General features: G+C 42.4%; 2 protein-coding genes and 1 long non-coding RNA gene across 3 annotated transcripts in view; 1 reads left to right on the top strand and 2 right to left on the bottom strand.

Annotated features, from left to right (window-relative positions):
- Positions 1–375: 375 nt before the first annotated feature.
- The window catches only part of LOC118242011 (beta-1,4-galactosyltransferase 1-like), a 29,429-nt gene continuing 10,444 nt past the window's right edge, over positions 376–19,360 (bottom strand). The window contains exon 3 of the mRNA XM_035530116.1: positions 376–1,351. Within this exon, the coding sequence (XP_035386009.1) occupies positions 1,279–1,351 (73 nt within the window). The 3' untranslated portion in view covers positions 376–1,278. The remainder of the gene's footprint in view (positions 1,352–19,360) is intronic.
- On the top strand, positions 5,686–14,360 carry LOC113583532 (beta-1,4-galactosyltransferase 1-like). Its single transcript, XM_027019900.2, has 6 exons — positions 5,686–5,930; positions 10,229–10,461; positions 11,534–11,721; positions 12,206–12,328; positions 12,812–12,916; positions 13,025–14,360. Exons 1-6 carry the CDS (start codon positions 5,711–5,713, stop codon positions 13,152–13,154), a joined length of 999 nt encoding a protein of 332 aa, XP_026875701.2. The 5' UTR covers positions 5,686–5,710; the 3' UTR covers positions 13,155–14,360.
- Positions 10,814–19,352, bottom strand: LOC118242013. The gene is made up of 3 exons (XR_004776493.1): positions 19,282–19,352; positions 11,258–11,407; positions 10,814–11,066 (listed from the first exon to the last, which is right to left on the bottom strand). It is a non-coding gene; the product is annotated as an uncharacterized LOC118242013 (long non-coding RNA).

The following is a 19,360-nucleotide window of genomic DNA, read 5'->3' as shown; positions in this document are numbered from 1 at the left end:
AATTTAAAAATGAGATACATGCTTCAACTTTAAACAAATATAACTTTAAATACATTCTTACAGGTGAAGATGATGATATTGTAACGCGAGGTGGCCCGAGTGATGCAGGGCGAGGCGCAGGACGCACAGACACCAATGTCTGGGATGTACATTTATTCAAAGACAAAGACAACGGCACTCACACGTGTTACAGACAAAGGACACGAACATGAAACGATTAATATTAAATGAACACGATAAATACATCTAACAATGACGAGTATTACATTAACATTATTACTAACAACAACACACCACATTAACATGTGATGTCAACAATGACCAACGATGCTGCACACCCTCACGTGGGTTTAAATACACAGACAAACGAGGTGCAGGTGTGGCCACTAACGAAGGCCCTCTCACTGCACGTGGCTGGCCAAACCACGTGCCTTGCGGGAGGCGATCGTTCCATGACAGATATGTGTAAGCAGATCATGTTCTCCCTTGATGTCTATCTGTTGTGTGTTGCTGTGTTCTCTAGCTTCCACCTACTGCTGGTATATTCCCACACCCGCTGTCCCTACCTGTAGTCTCTCATTTACAGCACAAACACTTACAACAAAAACCAGATATCACACCTGCATCTTGCTCATATATAGGCCTCCAAAACAGTGAAGTTTTCTGGCACAAGTTTGATTGATTGATTGATTGATTGACTGATCAGTGCTGAAAACAGTGAGGTTCTCCTGGAGACAGACTATGTAAATGGTTACTGTGCATGATGTCCCAAGTACAAAACCTCTACACATACAAGGCAGTGTCTGTGACCATCAAGAACCTGAAGAGGGGTGTGGCCAGTATGCTAATGATGCAGCTCAAGTCTGGAAAGATGGTGGACGTAATGGCTGATGATGACATCGTCAACAAAAGAATGACACAAATGGATGGTCTGCTGATGTCATATAATGGGTTAGTATAGTAGTTGGTGGAGGTAGTTGGAGACAGAATATGCAGTGTGGGGTAATCTGGGGTAGGCCAGGTGAAGCAGTGTGGGGTAAAGGGGTTTAGACAAGGTGGAGAAGTGTGGAACATTGTGTATGTGTGTGTGTGTGTGTGTGTGTGCATGCAGGCTTATGTGTGCCTGTATCACATATAAGGTGATCTGCACAAAACAAATAGAGAACTGCAACACCCAGGAGACACGATGCATTAGTGTTATGTTCCCAAATATATGTGGTTTATGTTGCTGTTACTGTATTCTTCCCAGATGTATGCTGAATTTTCCCTTTATGTTCTTCAGAGACTCCACCTGAGTCCGCTTTCATATGCACTCATCCGGATCAACAGATCAGCTGACCAACAGGCTCCCCTACAAAAGGATTCACGAGAGAGAGAGAGAGAGAGAGAATGCAAATACGAATGTGTTGGTTTTGAGTTTGTTTGTTGTGTGTTTAAGTGAGTTGTGTAAATACACTTTACTCACACTCTGTTTGCTTTCTCTGTGTTAAGGCCTCGTCACCTAGACTAGGGGTGAGCATAGCTGTCTTACCTGCAGCTGACTTGGGTTCAGTTGGTGGATGTAATATCAGCCATAGCCAGGTCAGCACACACACATACACACACACACACACACACACAAACACACACACACACACACTTCACCTTTAGAGTCTTATACTCATGTTGTAGTCTCACCCCTACTATTACTAGTCTTTCAATTCATAAACACCAAAGTCCCAAAACCTAGTCTCATCGGTTTATACACAGCTATGCAATTTGTTTGTTTATCTCTCCATTTCCCTACTTCCCACTCCCTCTCTCTTACAGGTTCTGGGTATGCACAGGAAGTCATCCTTGGGAACAGTCATAAGTCTGAAAGATGGTTTCAGGCAGCCGGCAAAGACGCCATGCGTGTGGTGAAGAGCGTAGATGCCAAGCTCTTCTCTGTGGGCGTGGTCACGAGAAAGACACAGTGTAAAGGATGCCCCTCCGTAAGTTTCTGCACACGTGTCCACCCGTGTATGAGCCTGGGAAACAGCAGTGGGGTTGAGTTTTTGATTTGAGTTTTGAGGGATTTTCATTATATGGCCATTAGGTGTTGTACAAGTGATTGTGTGCAGGTGTATGTATGAATGCGTAAGACACTTTCAGAGTTAGTGTGTTTGCATGCATGAGTGTGTGTGCACAAATTAGATATAAACTCATGACTAAGCATGGTGTGTGTGTGTGTGTGTGTGGCTGTGTGTGTGTGCGCGCACATGCACACACAGCTGAAAACCACATGGAATGTGGTATGTGGACACTGTGGGCCAGCTGTAAGACCTGCTCTATCACTATCTCTGTGCAGCAAGAGCTGCTCGATCACTATCTCTGTGCAGCAAGAGCTGCTCGATCACTATCTCTGTGCAGCAAGAGCTGCTCGATCACTATCTCTGTGCAGCAAGAGCTGCTCGATCACTATCTCTGTGCAGCAAGAGCTGCCCGATCACTATCTCTGTGCAGCAAGAGCTGCTCGATCACTATCTCTGTGCAGCAAGAGCTGCTTGATCACTATCTCTGTGCAGCAAGAGCTGCTCTACCACTAACATTTGTGGTGTCTGATGCTATATCTCTGTCTGTAAGAGCTGCTCTGTCGCTATCTGTTCTGTAAGTGCTGCTCTATCGCATACTGTTCTGTAAGAGCTGCTCTATTGCTGTGTGTTCTATAAGAGCTGCTCTATCGCTGTCTATGTGCAGTAAGAGCTGTCCTATCACTGTCTGTTCTGTAAGAGTAGCACCTGTAGCACAGAGACAGTCAGCAATAGAGTAGGCTGACTGTCTCTGTGCTACAGGTGCTACTCTGTCACTGTTTGTAAGACCTTCTCTACCAACTACAGTGTCTGTTTTGTTTTTGATCACTGGATTGGAATAAAATATCATATTGAAATGCTGGAGATTAATTAGGTTGATGAAAGTGTAGAGCAGTTACTTCAACCTAGACACATGGCAGCGTCAGTGACGCCCATTGTTTGAATAAGACACACAGGGCTCTCCTTCCGAGACTGTAACTAAAGCCTAGGTAATGCAGAAACTGCATAAAACCAAGACGTGTCCATGGAATCCTAGTTTGACGTTTACACAAGGAGGCGATTTGGGAATTGGAAAATGAAAAACAGGTGAAAACAGTTTTTCCTTTTCTGTAGAGAAGCGCTGCACATCTCAGTGATGCTATTTTACTACTTGAGAAACTACGGCGCTGGCGGGTATGCGCTGACCGGGCAAATCGCTGAAGTGACGGAAGAAGCGAACGGTGTTGAAGCATTTAAAACGCTGGAGAATTGTCCCGAGACGTCCCCGCTCTTAGGTACGTAACTGACCACTAAGACAAAAACTTTAAGACAGATGATCGATTCCAAAGCGGCTCGGTTGCGCTCTTTCATTAAGTGTCAATCATATAAACCGTATTTCTAAACAATGTAGCTGTACCTTTTGGACAAACGAACTAGACAGTTGGGATTACATGCTAGAAGGTGATCTGCTTTATAATTAAAAACTAGAAAGTAGACTTCGGGGTGTCTTGCAAAGACCATTGTAACAACTATGAAACTATGACTATTGAATTTACTTGGGTCCTGGGGTAACTGCTTTTCTACAGATGTTCCTTTGTGATTTTATTTCCGTCCGGATCGTCCAAGTAGGTGTTTTTCTTCCTGCTCCCCTGATAAAATTACAAGGCGAATTGCTGTTTCACCAAACCCAGCTAGTTATAGTAGTCATTGACGCAGGTTTCATTTCAACTTGAAAAACTACCTACAATTTTCGTTCCGTCCGGACACAAATTCAGGTGATTTTTCCCCTCGCATTGGAAAAAATATAAATTTAATAAATAGAATTTATTTGGACGCAGTAAGCGAAAGTTATTGCCGCTTGTCGCGCGGCAAACCTGCAGTTTCTACCTAGAAACAGTACAAGCTTAAGTATTCTTGTAATATCATGCAGTCTCGGCCAATGATCAAAACAAAAAATAGCTACTATATGTCACTCAGCAGCACTGTCTAGACTTACATTTTCTTTATTTATTCTTTATTTTATTTTTCTGTGTCCCTTTACACACGGACTACCGCGCCGAGTCACGTCCGGTGTGAAACAGCGAGCCGTTCTGCCTCACCGTTTATGGTGTAAGGCGGGTTAAACTCGTGGTGCGCAGATTCAGCAGCGACCCTGCCGAAATCACAAAACGAAAAATGCAAACGCCTCCCTCATAAATGAAATCAGTCCTGATAGCTATGCCGATTGTTAATACAAGCCCTATCATTATGAAGTGTGTATTATTATGTGTCAGAAATCGAACGTTTATATCAACTTTGATGAATCTACATTAAACATTAAAAGAGTTTTGACATTATTTTCAATTGGAAGATGGAGGGATGAAACAAACAGTAGAAATGATAGATAGTTAGATAGATAGGCAACTATTCAATGCAGTTTTCTGTTTGGTCTCAGTCGTTTAAAAGGATAAAAGGAGTCGAAGTGTGAGTGCCACCGATGCTTCTGTAATCGACAGAACAGGTAAGACACTTACGGATAAAGGAAATAGATTTGTTTATACCGAGAAGGTAGTTAGAGGGAGAATCCAAAATTCGAGAGAGAGAGAGAGGGAGAGAGAAAAATCCAATAACCTGTGTGTTCTATAAGAGCTGCTCTATCGCTGTCTATGTGCAGTAAGAGCTGCTCTATCACTGTCTGTTCTGTAAGAGGAGCACCTGTAGCACAGAGACAGTCAGCAATAGAGTAGGCTGACTGTCTCTGTGCTACAGGTGCTACTCTGTCACTGTTTGTAAGACCTTCTCTACCAATTACAGTGTCTGTTTTGTTTTTGATCACTGGATTGGAATAAAATATCATATTGAAATGCTGGAGATTAATTAGGTTGATGAAAGTGTAGAGCAGTTACTTCAACCTAGACACATGGCAGCGTCAGTGACGCCCATTGTTTGAATAAGACACACAGGGCTCTCCTCCCGAGACTGTAACTAAAGCCTGCGTAATGCAGAAACTGCATAAAACCAAGACGTGTCCATGGAATCCTAGTTTAACGTTTAAACGAGGAGTTGATTTGGGAATTGGAAAATGAAAAACAGGTGAAAACAGTTTTTCCTTCTCTGTAGGAGTCTTTGGATTATGAGGAACACCCAGACTTTTTTCTGCCCACTTTATTCTTTATTTATAGTTTGACAGATTCTTGTGACGGGATACATTTTACCTGGTGGCATGGGGTAACGTAATTACCCGCGTTCCTCAGTGATTTGAGTCCAACCCAAGACCGCCATATCTGTCTTTATCTATTTATTTATTTATTTATTTTTATTAAGCGCTGTGTCGTCTGTCTAGAGTTCTTTACCAACTATACAACGACCGAGAGAAAACTAAATTTCCTCTTACTAGAAGCGGATATATTAAATATAAAAAATCTGAATAGAAGATGGGTGTACGCTTACAGACAAGTGAGTGAAGACTTTAGACCATCTCTAAGTTTTTTAACGTTTAATTAATATTTCATGCAGAAATAAAGTTTTTTACCTGTAAAGGTTAAGGTTTGCGCGTGATTTGTTTGCATAGCCACTCCCACCTCTGTAATATATATCGAGATTTCTTATTCCGTAATAAACACTGTAGGCCTATTCAAATTACGGGCATATGTCCATCCCGTTCGAATAGTACCAATTACTCTTTCTGTAATAGGAAATTCATGGAAAAATTCAGTCATTTTGGTCTTTTCAGTAAAACCTACACTGTCATAGTGGTACTGGGAGTGCTGCAAATCTCAGTGATGCTATTTTACTACTTGAGAAACTACAGCGCTGGCGGGTATGCGCTGAGCGGGCAAATCGCTGAAGTGACGGAAGAAGCGAACGGTGTTGAAGCATTTAAAACGCTGGAGAATTGTCCCGAGACGTCCCCGCTCTTAGGTACGTAACTGACCACTAAGACAAAAACTTTAAGACAGATGATCGATTCCAAAGCGGCTCGGTTGCGCTCTTTCATTAAGTGTCAATCATATAAACCGTATTTCTAAATGTAGCTGTACCTTTTGGACAAACGAACTAGACAGTTGGGATTACATGCTAGAAGGTGATCTGCTTTATAATTAAAAACTAGAAAGTAGACTTCGAGGTGTCTTGCAAAGACCATTGTAACAACTATGAAACTATGACTATTGAATTTACTTGGGTCCTGGGGTAACTGCTTTTCTACAGATGTTCCTTTGTGATTTTATTTCCGTCCGGATCGTCCAAGTAGGTGTTTTTCTTCCTGCTCCCCTGATAAAATTACAAGGCGAATTGCTGTTTCATCAAACCCAGCTAGTTATAGTAGCCATTGACGCAGGTTTCATTTCAACTTGAAAAACTACCTACAATTTTCGTTCCGTCCGGACACAAATTCAGGTGATTTTTCCCCTCGCATTGGAAAAAATATAAATTTAATAAATAGAATTTATTTGGACGCAGTAAGCGAAAGTTATTGCCGCTTGTCGCGCGGCAAACCTGCAGTTTCTACCTAGAAACAGTACAAGCTTAAGTATTCTTGCAATATCATGCAGTCTCGGGCAATGATCAAAACAAAAAAATAGCTACTATATGTCACTCAGCAGCACTGTCTAGACTTACATTTTCTTTATTTATTCTTTATTTTATTTTTCTGTGTCCCTTTACACACGGACTACCGCGCTGAGTCACGTCCGGTGTGAAACAGCGAGCCGTTCTGCCTCACCGTTTATGGTGTAAGGCGGGTTAAACTCGTGGTGCGCAGATTCAGCAGCGACCCTGCCGAAATCACAAAACGAAAAATGGATGTTTAACTCAACCACTGGTCTGGGTGATAAATCTCTCACTCGATATACCTGGGAGATAATTATTTTTTAACTCAAATATCCGGGTTGGCAGAAAATACAACACGATAAACTCGCTCGTCCTGTATTAATTTATATGCGGTCCGGATTCCTGACTTTCATAGCTGAGTAGACGGAAAATGTTTCGTTACAAACGCCTCCCTCATAAATGAATTCAGTCCTGATAGCTATGCCGATTGTTAATACAAGCCCCATCATTATGAAGTGTGGATATATTTTATGTCATAAATCGAACGTTTATATCAACTTTGATGAATGTACATTAAACATTAAAAGTGTTTTGACAAATTATTTTCATTTGGAAGATGGAGGGGTGAATCAAGCAGTAGAAAAGAAATAGATAGATAGGCAAATAGTCATGGAACGCGCCCCTTCCACTGGTCACGTGGTATGGTCCGCCGCGTGCTCTGGGAGTTCTTCGTTGAACGTGTCTTGTTTGTAACCACGCCTCTGTTGCTACGCACAGACCTGCAGCGGTTTAGCCTTGTTACGTTTGTATGTATTTAAACCCTTGTCAGTGTGAGCAGAATTGTTAGTCATTGATCACGTTATAAGTGCGTGTTGGTGTCTGTAGCGTATGTTAATAAACGTTTGTTTCCACCAAGCGAGTCTGTACGTCCTGCTCCTTGCCCCAGCGGCACTCGGGCCGTTACAATATATATATATTGACAGAGTCAACAATTCATTGCAGTTTTCGGTTTAGTCAGTCGTTTTACCCATGATGACTGTATCTTAAAAATGTAGGGAGTTAAAGTAACCAGGTTCCTATGGGAACATGCCAGCTGAAGGAAGAGATAAAAGGAGTATAAGTGTGTGCCACCGATGCTTCTGTAATGGACAGAACAGGTAAGACATGTACGGATAAAGAAAAGAAATTTGTTCATACAGAGAATGTAGTTAGAGGGAGAATCCAAAATGCCAGAGAGGGAGTCAGTCAAAAAAAAACAAAAAAAAAACAATAACAAAAGGGAAAAATACAACAAGGTAAATAAATCCAAAGCAAGAAACAAGCTGGAAAAATCCAAAAAGCACAACAGGGGCAAAGACAAGAAACCACTCAGTACACACAAGGCAGAGTATAAGAACTACTTCCCAGAGAGGCTAAGAAACAGACAGGTTTACATAAGCATGGATAATAAGAAACAGGTGACTTAAAGGTGAGGATGAACAAGTAATTGATTGTTTGGTGGAATGTTGCACCTTTCTGTGAATGGGATTTGGGGAAATGTGATATTTAATGTTGGCTGACCTGGGAGAAACTGGTTGCATGACAACTTCACACTAAGCATTTGGTTCAGTGAGTTTAAATAGAGTAACTGATGCTATTAAGTGAAAAAAGATGAGACAGTAACCCTTGGACCAGCCTCTGTGGTTCGGATATGGTAGGATATGGGCTACATGTATCAAATGGCAAAACTAGCTACATGTAGATCTTTTGTTTGTTCAGTTCTCTCCATACTCATCCAGATGAGTCAAAGGATACATTTCAGACGACAGGAGATGAACTTGTGGAGCACACCACCTTTGACTGATAACAGCAACAGGATGTTCACAGAAGCTGAGATCAGTAATCAAGGATGGCCCCAGTGAGGTTCTATGAAAGAGGAGCTCTGTCCTTGTTATTGGAAAGAACAGTAAAACAATTTGGCCTTTACCATTCTGGCACACTCACTTTTAATGAGGTCGACTTCCTGGAGCAAACACTGGTTCTTTGGTCCGGAAATTGTATTTTATTTGGTTGTTTTAAAATGCAATTTTATGGAAAGTTCTAAGATGCATGATATGCCTTTCAATTATTTGTAGTGCTTGTATAGTTTGCTTTGTGATGGCTGTATCCAATCATGGTACAAACTTTGTTCTTTATTGTCAGTTAAGCCTCTCGTGGCTAACTGTTGGTGCTGCGCTGATATTTTATTGGCTAACCTAGCATCTAAGATTAACAAATTTGTTTGTTGTAGTTGAATCTCTACAACTAATTTTTGAAAATGTATTATACTCTTTACACTTAAATATTATCATGATGCTGTGTACTTTAAAATGGTATAATTGGTATGGCATCATTACTAGAATGATTTGTTAATGAGATTTCTCTGGCTAGTTAACTGTTCTTCAGCTAGGTTGGCTCAGTCCTTTTTTTTTGGTGAACAAGTGTGTTACTTTGTTTCATTATTTTGCCTTTCTTGTTTTTGGCAGAAATCCTGGGAGAAGAATTATTCTCCTTAGACAGTGCGCATGCTCCGCTGTGGACGAGTTGGAGTTACACATCACGTAGTTGTTCTTAATTTGATTGTTGCTTTTTACTGCTGTTTTATTATTTTATGGACCCCACCTTAATTGACTTCAGTTTTGACTGCCTGAAGGTCCAGTCACTTCAACATAAGATTCAGGAGTTACAAGGCAAAAATGCATCACTCAGAAACCAGTTATGAGAGATATAGAAGTACCACTAGCACTACATTGTACATGCTCTAACGTACAGGATGTGACTGCCACTAAGCATTGAGCTACTTGGGTTTCTGTTATGCCTGTTACATCTGCTTAGGTTCCTAGTACACCTGCTTGGGTTTGTTACATCTGTTCCTTATCCAAACAGTAGATTGCCTCTTGCAGGAAATGGTAGCTCTTCCACTAATAATATCAGCAATGTCCGTTTGCTTTCAAAATGATAGCAAACCATTTGAGGTGCGTGACAATCCGGATGGTACCTTGGTTGCTGCTGAGCCTCCACCGATAACCTTGGTGGTTGGTTTCTCCATTTCTAGAGTTATCAAGGTTGATAATGTTGTTGTGGGGTGTTTTCTTGGTGCATACGTATTTTATATTAACTCGGTCACAGTTCTTGCAGGAGGTACAAATGAGAGCAATTGAGAGTAAAGGAAAAAAGTTATAGATGAGCAGCAATATGCACCCAAGTGTTGTGGTTTCTGCTGTGCTCTTGGAGAACATTAGGAAAACTGCAGGATGTGATGTTGATCACACTTTTGTAGGGCATCAGCTTTCTTTAGGTATCGACTCTTCATTTTGATGTACCTGGAGCAAGAGTTAGAAGATAAAATGCAGAGGTTGTGACTTCCAAGGCTCGATCTACCTGCTTCTGAGGGTTACACAGTCATAATGGTAGCGGTGGACAGGGTCCTTCAGTATCTCAGTATACCCCCTTCACACACGTCATGAAGTAATGCCAACCTTATGTTGTATACTAAGTGGTTCAGTTATGGTTTTATCTTCCTGGTTTGACTCCTGCCTGTGTTTCAGACCTCATGTCAATATAATACATACACAATAACTTCACCTCATGTTGTACTGTGTGTATGACAACTACAACTTCACTTGATCTCGAGTCTCTTCCCCCAACAGTGGGTCCGTTGCATGTGGAGTTCTCTGATCCGGTGGATCTGGAGCAGATCAGACAGGAGCTCCTGCTGGTGGACCGGGGACACTACAAACCGCCCCAGTGTCTGTCTGTCCAGAAAGTGGCCGTCATTATCCCTTACAGACACAGGGAGCAGCACCTCAAATACTGGCTGTACTATCTTCATCCCATTTTGCAGAGACAACAGCTGGAATATGGGGTCTACGTCATTGAGCAGGTAACATTCAGCCTTAAAGCGTACACACACACACACACACACACACGGTTATACTACAGTTATTTACAGACAGCTTACTCAGAAAAGCTTCCTGTGTGAATAGAAACATTACCAGGGTTCCCCACAATGCTAACGGCTCCCGTGATGCCTTGTGTCTGCATGTCAGTGTGTTAACCATAGAGGCTAGCATGATTGTGTGTGAATTGTCCTTTTAAACACTCCAGAGGTATAAAACATTATGGAGCTTGTCCATATATCAGCTTGCAGTTCCACACAGCTCTGTGTATGCTTAGGTTTATCGAACATCTCTGCCTGGAAACCTGTGTGACTCTGATCTAAGGCTAGTTTTCTACTAGTTCAGATTAACTTGAAGGTAGGTGTGACTGTTCTGGGATCAGATGAAGACCTCTTAATCTCCAGTATTTGGTGTTTCATATTAAGGCAAATGACTCAGTAATTAGTGTGAATTATTATTCAGATATGAAGGAGTTATTAATCTTAACACCATTATCCACATTAACTACTGTAAATGACTCAGTGGTTTGTGTGAATTCAGTAACCATGTTGAAATGGTTGTAGGAGAGGAAGTTAAAGAGAAAGGATTCCTGCCATGGGTGGTGTCAACACACAATCACACACACACACACACACACACACACGAGAGAGGAGAGGGATACCACATCACCAGATAACAGTAGGTGGTACATGGAATACTAAGTCTGATGTACAACATAATCAGCACTGCTGTCACTCAAAATCATTTTGTGCGGTTCACCCTCAACTGTATTATACACACCGTGTTCATCGTGAAACTCACAAACGTTGTCTGACTGGTCCTTCATTACACCAAACCCATCCCTTCAGCCAACACCAACAATTCAGAAGTCCTTTTGTGCACGTGAGCATTCCAACATCCCTTCTGTTACTCGATTCCAGATGTCTTGGCCTGAACAGAAGGGAAAGTGTCACACTGGACTGGCTTTGTAAGAGCAGGTAGAACTTATTAGTAGAATCAGCTGGGTGACAAACAGCTGGACAACCTAAACTTTTACATCTTTGTGTTTGTCTGTAGGATGGCGAGGACACGTTTAACCGGGCGAAGCTGTTAAATGTTGGCTATGCTGAGGCTCTGAATGACTACAACTATGACTGCTTTGTCTTCAGCGACGTCGACATTGTCCCGATGGATGACCGCAACACATACCGCTGCCATGACCAACCACGGCACCTCGCCGTCGCCTTGGACAAGTTCGGCTTCAGGTGCTGTGTGCGTGTGTGAAAGTCTTTTTAAGAACAGGCACACAGCAACCCTGCTTAGCGATGTTTAGCCGAAGGGCAGTCAGGGACAGTGTCATTCTTTTACCCATGTACATGTCTTGTTTGCCAAAACAATATCTTGTTTTAAAATCCTCTTAAATCCTTAATGTACTGTTAGCTGCCATCAATGGTGTCAATGATCTAGTGTAATAATATTGTTACTATTATAATCATATTATAATGGGGGGGGGGGGGGGGGTGGCCATGGCACTACTACACTTCCTTGTAACTAATACCATCTTTACACTCCATTTTACATGATAACAGAAAGAGACAATGAGATGGCACAGACGTGTCCTTCTTATAACTGTACTTCCTTACAATTAATACTGTGAGGGAATTTGCAGACTAATGTAACCTCAGCAATGTTCTAGGTCTGTGTCTCTGTATTGTCTGTGTGATTTGTTTTGGTTGTGTGGGATTGCAGGCTACCATATAATCAGATTTTTGGTGGCATCTCTGCGATGAGTAAAGACCAGTACCTGAAGATCAACGGCTTCCCCAACAACTACTGGGGCTGGGGGGGGGAGGATGATGATATCTCCAACCGGTGAGAAACATACACTTCCACTGACCCACTGTAACCAGGGCAGTGTTTAAGGTACTTGACTTGTAATCGGAAGGTTGCTGGTTCGAGTTCCACCGCTGCCAAGTTGACACTTTTGGGCCCCTGAGCAAGACCCTTAACCCTCAATTGCTCAAGGTGTACTCAGTCATAATTGTAAGTTCCGTTTTTATTCTCTGAGCATGTACACATTCTAAGAGCACCAAGAGCGAGATGTTGCTGTCTTACACAACCTGGACTGAAACCCACAACACGGCAGGTAATTCCACAGAGCCACTAACTCGTTTAACTGGTCCTCTAACAGAGACATGAGTTTGACCAAGGGAAGGCTGTTCTAGGGTTGTGGTGCAGTGACAGCAGACATTTCATAACCTGCTCAGTACAGTGGCCTGTGAGAGCTCATCAAAACTGTTCTTATTTGTGAATGTCGCTGCTTTTTGGTCAGTTTGTTTTGTTCTTTGATCCGAGGTTGTCGATTAGAGGAATGTCCATATCACGGCCTAATGTCATGATTGGCAAATGCAAGATGATTCATCACGAAAGAGATAAGCTGAACCCTCCTAACCCTCAGAGGTGAAATGTGCACACGCGCGCGCACACACACGTGCGCACACACACGCGCACACACACACACACACACATACACACACAGGCATGTGAAGACTATTCGCTCATGTGCAGGTTTGAAAAAATTGCCCACACGAGAGAAACAATGGACACTGACGGCATCAACTCTCTGACATACAATGTGGTGAAAGTGGAGAAAGACCAACTCTTCACCAAAATCACCGTGGACATTGGCAAACCCTGAGCCTCATACTCTCTTAAAGTGCTTAACCTCTTGGACCTCCAGCTGTCTTTTAAGGTTTAGGAGAGGTGAGCAGGTGTGCAAATGCAGAGGACCAGTGAACTGGGCAGTACTGGGCAGTACTGGGCATCTGCAGGACTGGGAGAGACTGGCAAACCTTAGATGGGTATTTCTTAAATATTACATGCTTATCTGTTGGCTAGTGGTTCTTGCGAGTGGGAATCTCAGAGAAATATTTATATACATATTCTACATAGGTTTTCATGTTCCACTGTGAAATTGAATATATATATATAAAACTATGCTGGTAGACTTTAGACACAGTTACACTAAGTTATAATTAATGAAATAATGATGTTTTATACTATTCATTTGTAATATTCTGAGGAGTACAAATTTTCAAAATCATTTTTTCATGGGGAAAATGTCTAGGTTTTGTGGAAAATAAATGTTCTAATAATTTGATTGGTGGAGTAAAAATCATTCATTCATTCTTATTTATGTGCCGTCATTCTTTTAATGAGCAAATCTGAAGCAGTGTGATTTCGTTAAACACCTCCTTGAAGGAAAACCAGGTAGAAAAAAATCTGTCAGAACAGTGAGAAGTGATCTTTCATCTATCAAACCTTCATCTATTGATCTTTCATTCACTTATCCAGCTGGTCATTCTTATCATTTGTTTCATGGCTACACACTCTACACTTTTGCCTGTTCTTTTAAATCTATTATTGCTCCACTTTTCACGAATCTACTTTCTTTTTTTTTTTTTTTAATCAAACAGAAATCTTTGAGTCTGAGAGGTTAGAATCTCCTGCATCTGATATCTCCTCCTACTACTGTAAACCAGCCATGTCATTGTTTCAGATGAAGAAGCTACTCCCTTGACCCAGAATCCCTGGACTATAGAACTGTGACTCATCACATCTCCCACTCTGACCACCACATAAACCATTAGAAAGGGCTACAGAAATTTACATTTACATTTGGCAGACGCTCTTATCCAGAGTGACTTACAAAAGTGCTTTGTCATTTACTTACAGAATGTATCCTAGCCAGTCCAGTAGTTTAGAGTCCAAGATGCCAATTAACTAAAATACTGTGGAAATACAGGGATCAATGCTGATACTTAGAAGTGCAAAACATTACTTTTTTGGTAGTTACAGTGGTTGGGGTTTACAGTTACATTATTTAGGTGATGCTTTTATCCAAAGCAACTTACAATTATGACTCAACACAACTTGAGTAAGTGAGGGTTAAGGATCATGCTTAGGGGCCCAACAGTGGCAATTTGGTAGTGGTGGGGTTTCAAGTACCTTAACCACTGAGCTACCCCTACAAAACAAATTGGTGCCAACATCTAATACACAGGACTGTGTTATGACCAAACAACTACAACCACACAACCCACACCTTTATATTTGAAAAGTAGATTCAAACTGCTAATAAATCTCAATAAGGAAACATAGACTGCAAGGCTGCAGTAACGTTTCTCCCAGTGCAATGGCCAGAGTGTTAGTGTTGTCACCAAGTTCTGATAAGCTGTCTAAATTCACTCACATAGCCTACATTTGTAAGAAACTATGCTTTGTCCAGTATAATTACGACACTGGAAATCATAAACTACTAGCTGTCAGCCATGGTGTTGAACTGTGGTGTTAAACCATGGTATTAAAGAATGGTGTTGAACTGTAGTGGTGAAGAATGATGTTGAAGTGTGGTGTTCAAGAACAGTGTTGAAGCATAATGCTGAACTGTGGTGTTCAAGAATGGCATCACTGTTTTTAGGGAGAACATCACCCATTCTTGGTCATTCCAAACCATAGGAATGTATCACTCTTGCATAAAACTAAACATCTAACCCCATGATGCTGGTCTCCATTTTGTAACAGATTCCAGTTTCAGATCACTTACAGCCTTAAGAAGAAAGCTGGTGAGGAAGCAGGAGGCAAATCCGTATCTACGGAAAACCAGGGATGAAAAAAGAAACAAGCAACCAAAACAGAGGATGGCCAGACATAAAAGACTCAATCTTGGCACATTACTCCAGAAAGAGACAAAACAAGATTAGATCCAAACATGCAGAAATAAACAGAAAACTACAACAGAGCAGGACATCACAGAGACAAAACCATCTTTTTACCATCACTGTCTTCTTTCTCCTCTAGCAAGGACTTTATCCTGACAGTATTCTGAACACTGACCTAATTGTCACATGAGGATGTGTATCTGATAAGACACTGCAAAACACTTCTGTGACCACTCTGGACCAAAGTGTCCATAAATGTAAATGTAAACAATAGGTACAATGCTGGCTGTCCAGAGGGGAAACGGGTGAGTAGAAATACAGGTCAAGGAAAGAAACAGCTGAATGTGCTCAGAAAGAAGCAGGACAGGACTGGGTAGGGACAAATGAATGGAGACAGGGAGGAGTACAGAGACTAGCACATGGTTAAGGTGACAGACACGGAAGCAGAAAGGCAAACCATGACCTGACTCCAAGAAAACCGACACCTTACCCCCTAACTTCCATATAACTTCCCACCTTCTTAATGAGTGCCATCCAGAGGAATTTTGACAAAAGTGAAAATTTAGAGGTCATTAGTAGTAAATTAATAACACTAAAAGAGCTCTGTGCTGGACAAAAACATGACAGTGAAGAGATTATCTGTACAGTGTCAGATGAATTTCTGTAAAGTTAATCCTAACCGCTAACTGTTGAGAATTTACCTATTCAAAAACAAGCAGTAGCCACCAAACTGAACGCGACTTCTCAGCGGTTCAGCAACTGTATCTGTTAGGTGGGCTCAAACGCAAGTCAGCTTGGTGACTTGACAGCCTACTGGGTGAGCAACCACACACTAATGGTGGGCCCGTGTGCAGAACAGTTAGATCGTGGAACAGGTAAAACAAAAAAAAGTAAATAACCAAAAGAGCAGTTCAACCTCGGCCACTTTGTTGCAAGGCAGACAAAGACCCGCTAGACTGCGGCAGCTATAAAACTACCTGTGCGTATTCCTTCAAAGGAATGGAGGATGACAAAACTAGAGGGAAAAAAAACTAAACACCACGGCGAGTGTGGGAAAAGGGAGAACGGCAGCCCCAATGCCCTGGGGAAAACCAAACTAAAACTTCCCAAACAAAACCAGAATACAGGGAGGAACTGTAATGACTAAGGGGAGCCTTGGAGAGAGACAAATTTGAGGGGGGAAACTGGAGAGCGGAGGGAGGGGACGTATAAAAACATGGATACCCTCACAATGCAGAAGTAAGGTGTAGCACAAGGGCTCACAGTTACCAGCTAGGAGCTTGGTTCAGAACTTTGGCAAAGACCCAGCACTCAGTGATTGGGTCACTGGGCTTATATATGCCTAGCCCAGCTGTTGGTCGTTAAGCCTGAGTAGTGGCGTGCCTGACTCGAGGCCTCCCTCTGGTGGCCAGAGGGGGCTTCGGCCTAGCACCAACCCTTAAAGTATCAGAGCAACACTAATCTTTAGTATGAGGAAGGCGGGCCGTGTCGTCCTCATTTAATTTAATGAAATGTTTTTTTTAAAAAGAGACGTGATCATACCATCATACCTCCACTTAGTGGTTGATCATAACAAGACTGAAAAACAGGTTGTGTATTTATTACTTTACCTCCACACCATTTTCTGTTTATTACTATAAAAGATTACATTAATGGCACAGGGAAACAAAAAGCCTAAATATAGACCAGCTAGCCGTAATAACCACATATTACATACACAAATGCTAATTAATTAGCGTAATATTGAACATGGTTCAGTATACCCGTAACAGTTTATTTAGTTGGGTCAGCTACATAGACGGTCTATGCAAGTTATTATAACGTAATAATCCGCATTCCTAACTTTAGAATCGGAATGTTTGATGCCGTCATCGCAAATTTGCTGAAGAGGGTTCGTAATGAAGCAACTCCTGGCCTGGTTTGAACAGGGTAGGGAATGTCAGGAAGGTCAGAACAGCTGCTTCTAAAAAATGACGCCTAGCTCCGTGCGCGGGTATAACGGCATCATTGCAGGTCGTTGTGATTTACTGTTTTCCGCCATGGATTTTCGCTTGACAGGTGTTTTGTCACATCGCTTGGAAAGACAGTCGACACATGGTCATCTTCTGCTTTGTCTTTAAATACAGCTTAGACAAAATTATTTTGGGTCAAATAAACGCGACTTAAGCTTTGCACGAAACTATTAAAATACGTTCCATTTACATATTTCATACTCTCTCTCTCTCTCTCTCTCTCTCTCTCTCACGTGAAATAAAGGTCCTGTCATGTTTTTGAACCGAACTACTCATAAAGAAGATCTTCTCCTGCAGGTCAGGTCAGAACAGTGCGTGCGTGTGCTCCAACCGCCCTTCCCGTGCATGCTGCAGTTATGTGAACTGAGAATGGTGCGGCGCGCGTGGATGAGAACAGCTCGCGCGACCCAGCAGCGCACTCACAACGCCCTCCACCCGGAAGCGCGCGCTTTGCAGCGCATGTATGAAAACACAAACACACACATAGAGGGGTACACATGGGATAAATGAGAGTCCCACCCATCGGACACAACACTGCTGATGCTGAGATGTTTTCAGATACTGCAAACTTATTGTAACAGAGACATACAGCAAGGGCTCATAACAGCTGGACAAAGAGACTCGAGACAGAAACAAGATACATAACAGTGTGCGTGCGTGCGTGTAACAAAGCTATTGGGGGCGACAGAATTGCCACGAGTTCGCTCTTAGCGCCTCTAAATGTTCGCGCAGTAACACATTTTCTCCGTTTCTTACGCCGTGCACACTGATGCGATTCGAAGAGAAAACAGCAACACAGAAACCGGCGAGCCGGATGCGGGAACAGCACGCGCTGGCCAGCCCCCCCGCCGTTTCCCCCACTGAACCGGGATGTGGTTCTGCGCAACAACCAGCGCGCGCATCCGGACGAACAGATTAACTCTATGGTAGCAAGATTTCATTGTCAATAAATAAACATGTCAACCTTGTTTCTGTCTCGCCTTCTGATTCCTTCGATTCTTCAAATTGTTGTAATTTGCAAAAAATGTTTGATCTGGTTTAGAATATGTGGAAAACGTCCTGGTGTTCAACTAAGACTCCTTCATGCAACACGTCATTGTACCATAGAGAGTAGGCTAACGAGATAATCATACGATGATAACAGATGATGACAATTCGCTCTACAGTTTATTGAGAATAGATTCACTCAGCGGGCTGTTTTGAAGGTCATACAGTCTTTTCTTCTCGTTTGCCTACTTGGCGTTTTGTAGCGAGCATCGCTGTAACGCAGTCGCGTTAACGGGATCACATCTCTGTCGACTGCTGTTACTGACTAAATCATCATCACTTTCCACTACTGCCGCGCAGTCAACCGGAGAATCCTTCGAATTCATCTCTAAAATTAAACAGCGCACTACATTTTAGACTCTACATGGCACATTTCATTGAAGATTTAGCACCGAATAAGCCATATGACGCACAAGTAGGCTTAGATGAGTTTGATAGACCAGTCGCTTGATCAATCCCTTTCCTATAAGTGCAACGGAACTCGTTTTTCGGAGCTTGTCATAAAGTGACGTTTAGACAGCGCTTTTCTGTTGATAGGTGATCGTACGACGTTTGACACGGAAACTTCGGAATTTAACGAAATGTTCCACGCGCTCGGAGGCGTCATGTGATCTTTGCCTGGCTTCATTTGCGTAATTACCGGTGAGAATGATTTCATTCAGGAGAGTACAATGTGATTAAAGATCAGCATATTTAGTTAACTACCTTATTGCGGTTGTAAACTGTGCAAGCGCCAACCTGGCAAGTCAGATTATTAATCACAGCCGGTAGACAACTGTGAGACTTGGCTCTCGCGCTGATTGGCCGCACTGAGATCGCGCGCCCCACTCACGTATTTTCATCAAGCACTGATTGATGGGCTGTAGTGGCTCGGATGCGCGGAGTGTGTGTCGACCTCCCACTCATGCCCCGCAGATGAGCAGTGATTCTCCACTCTCGGTGCGCTGTGGGTTAATCATTAGCGGATACTACGTACTTAGTACCGGAGCGTGGAGTTTGGAGTCTGCCCTCGCTGGAGATAAGCATAATTGAAGCAACAGCCTACCTGCTCTCTGTGCCGCATACGCCTGTCTGCTCTTTCGCCCTCACGTCAAGCTTCTCTCTGAACTTTACGGGTTACACGG

The sequence above is a fragment of the Electrophorus electricus genome, chromosome 9 (genome assembly GCF_013358815.1).
Source record: "Electrophorus electricus isolate fEleEle1 chromosome 9, fEleEle1.pri, whole genome shotgun sequence".
Taxonomy (NCBI): domain Eukaryota; kingdom Metazoa; phylum Chordata; class Actinopteri; order Gymnotiformes; family Gymnotidae; genus Electrophorus; species Electrophorus electricus.
Note: the sequence above shows the minus strand (reverse complement) of the source record. Positions and strands in the feature narration are given on the sequence as shown.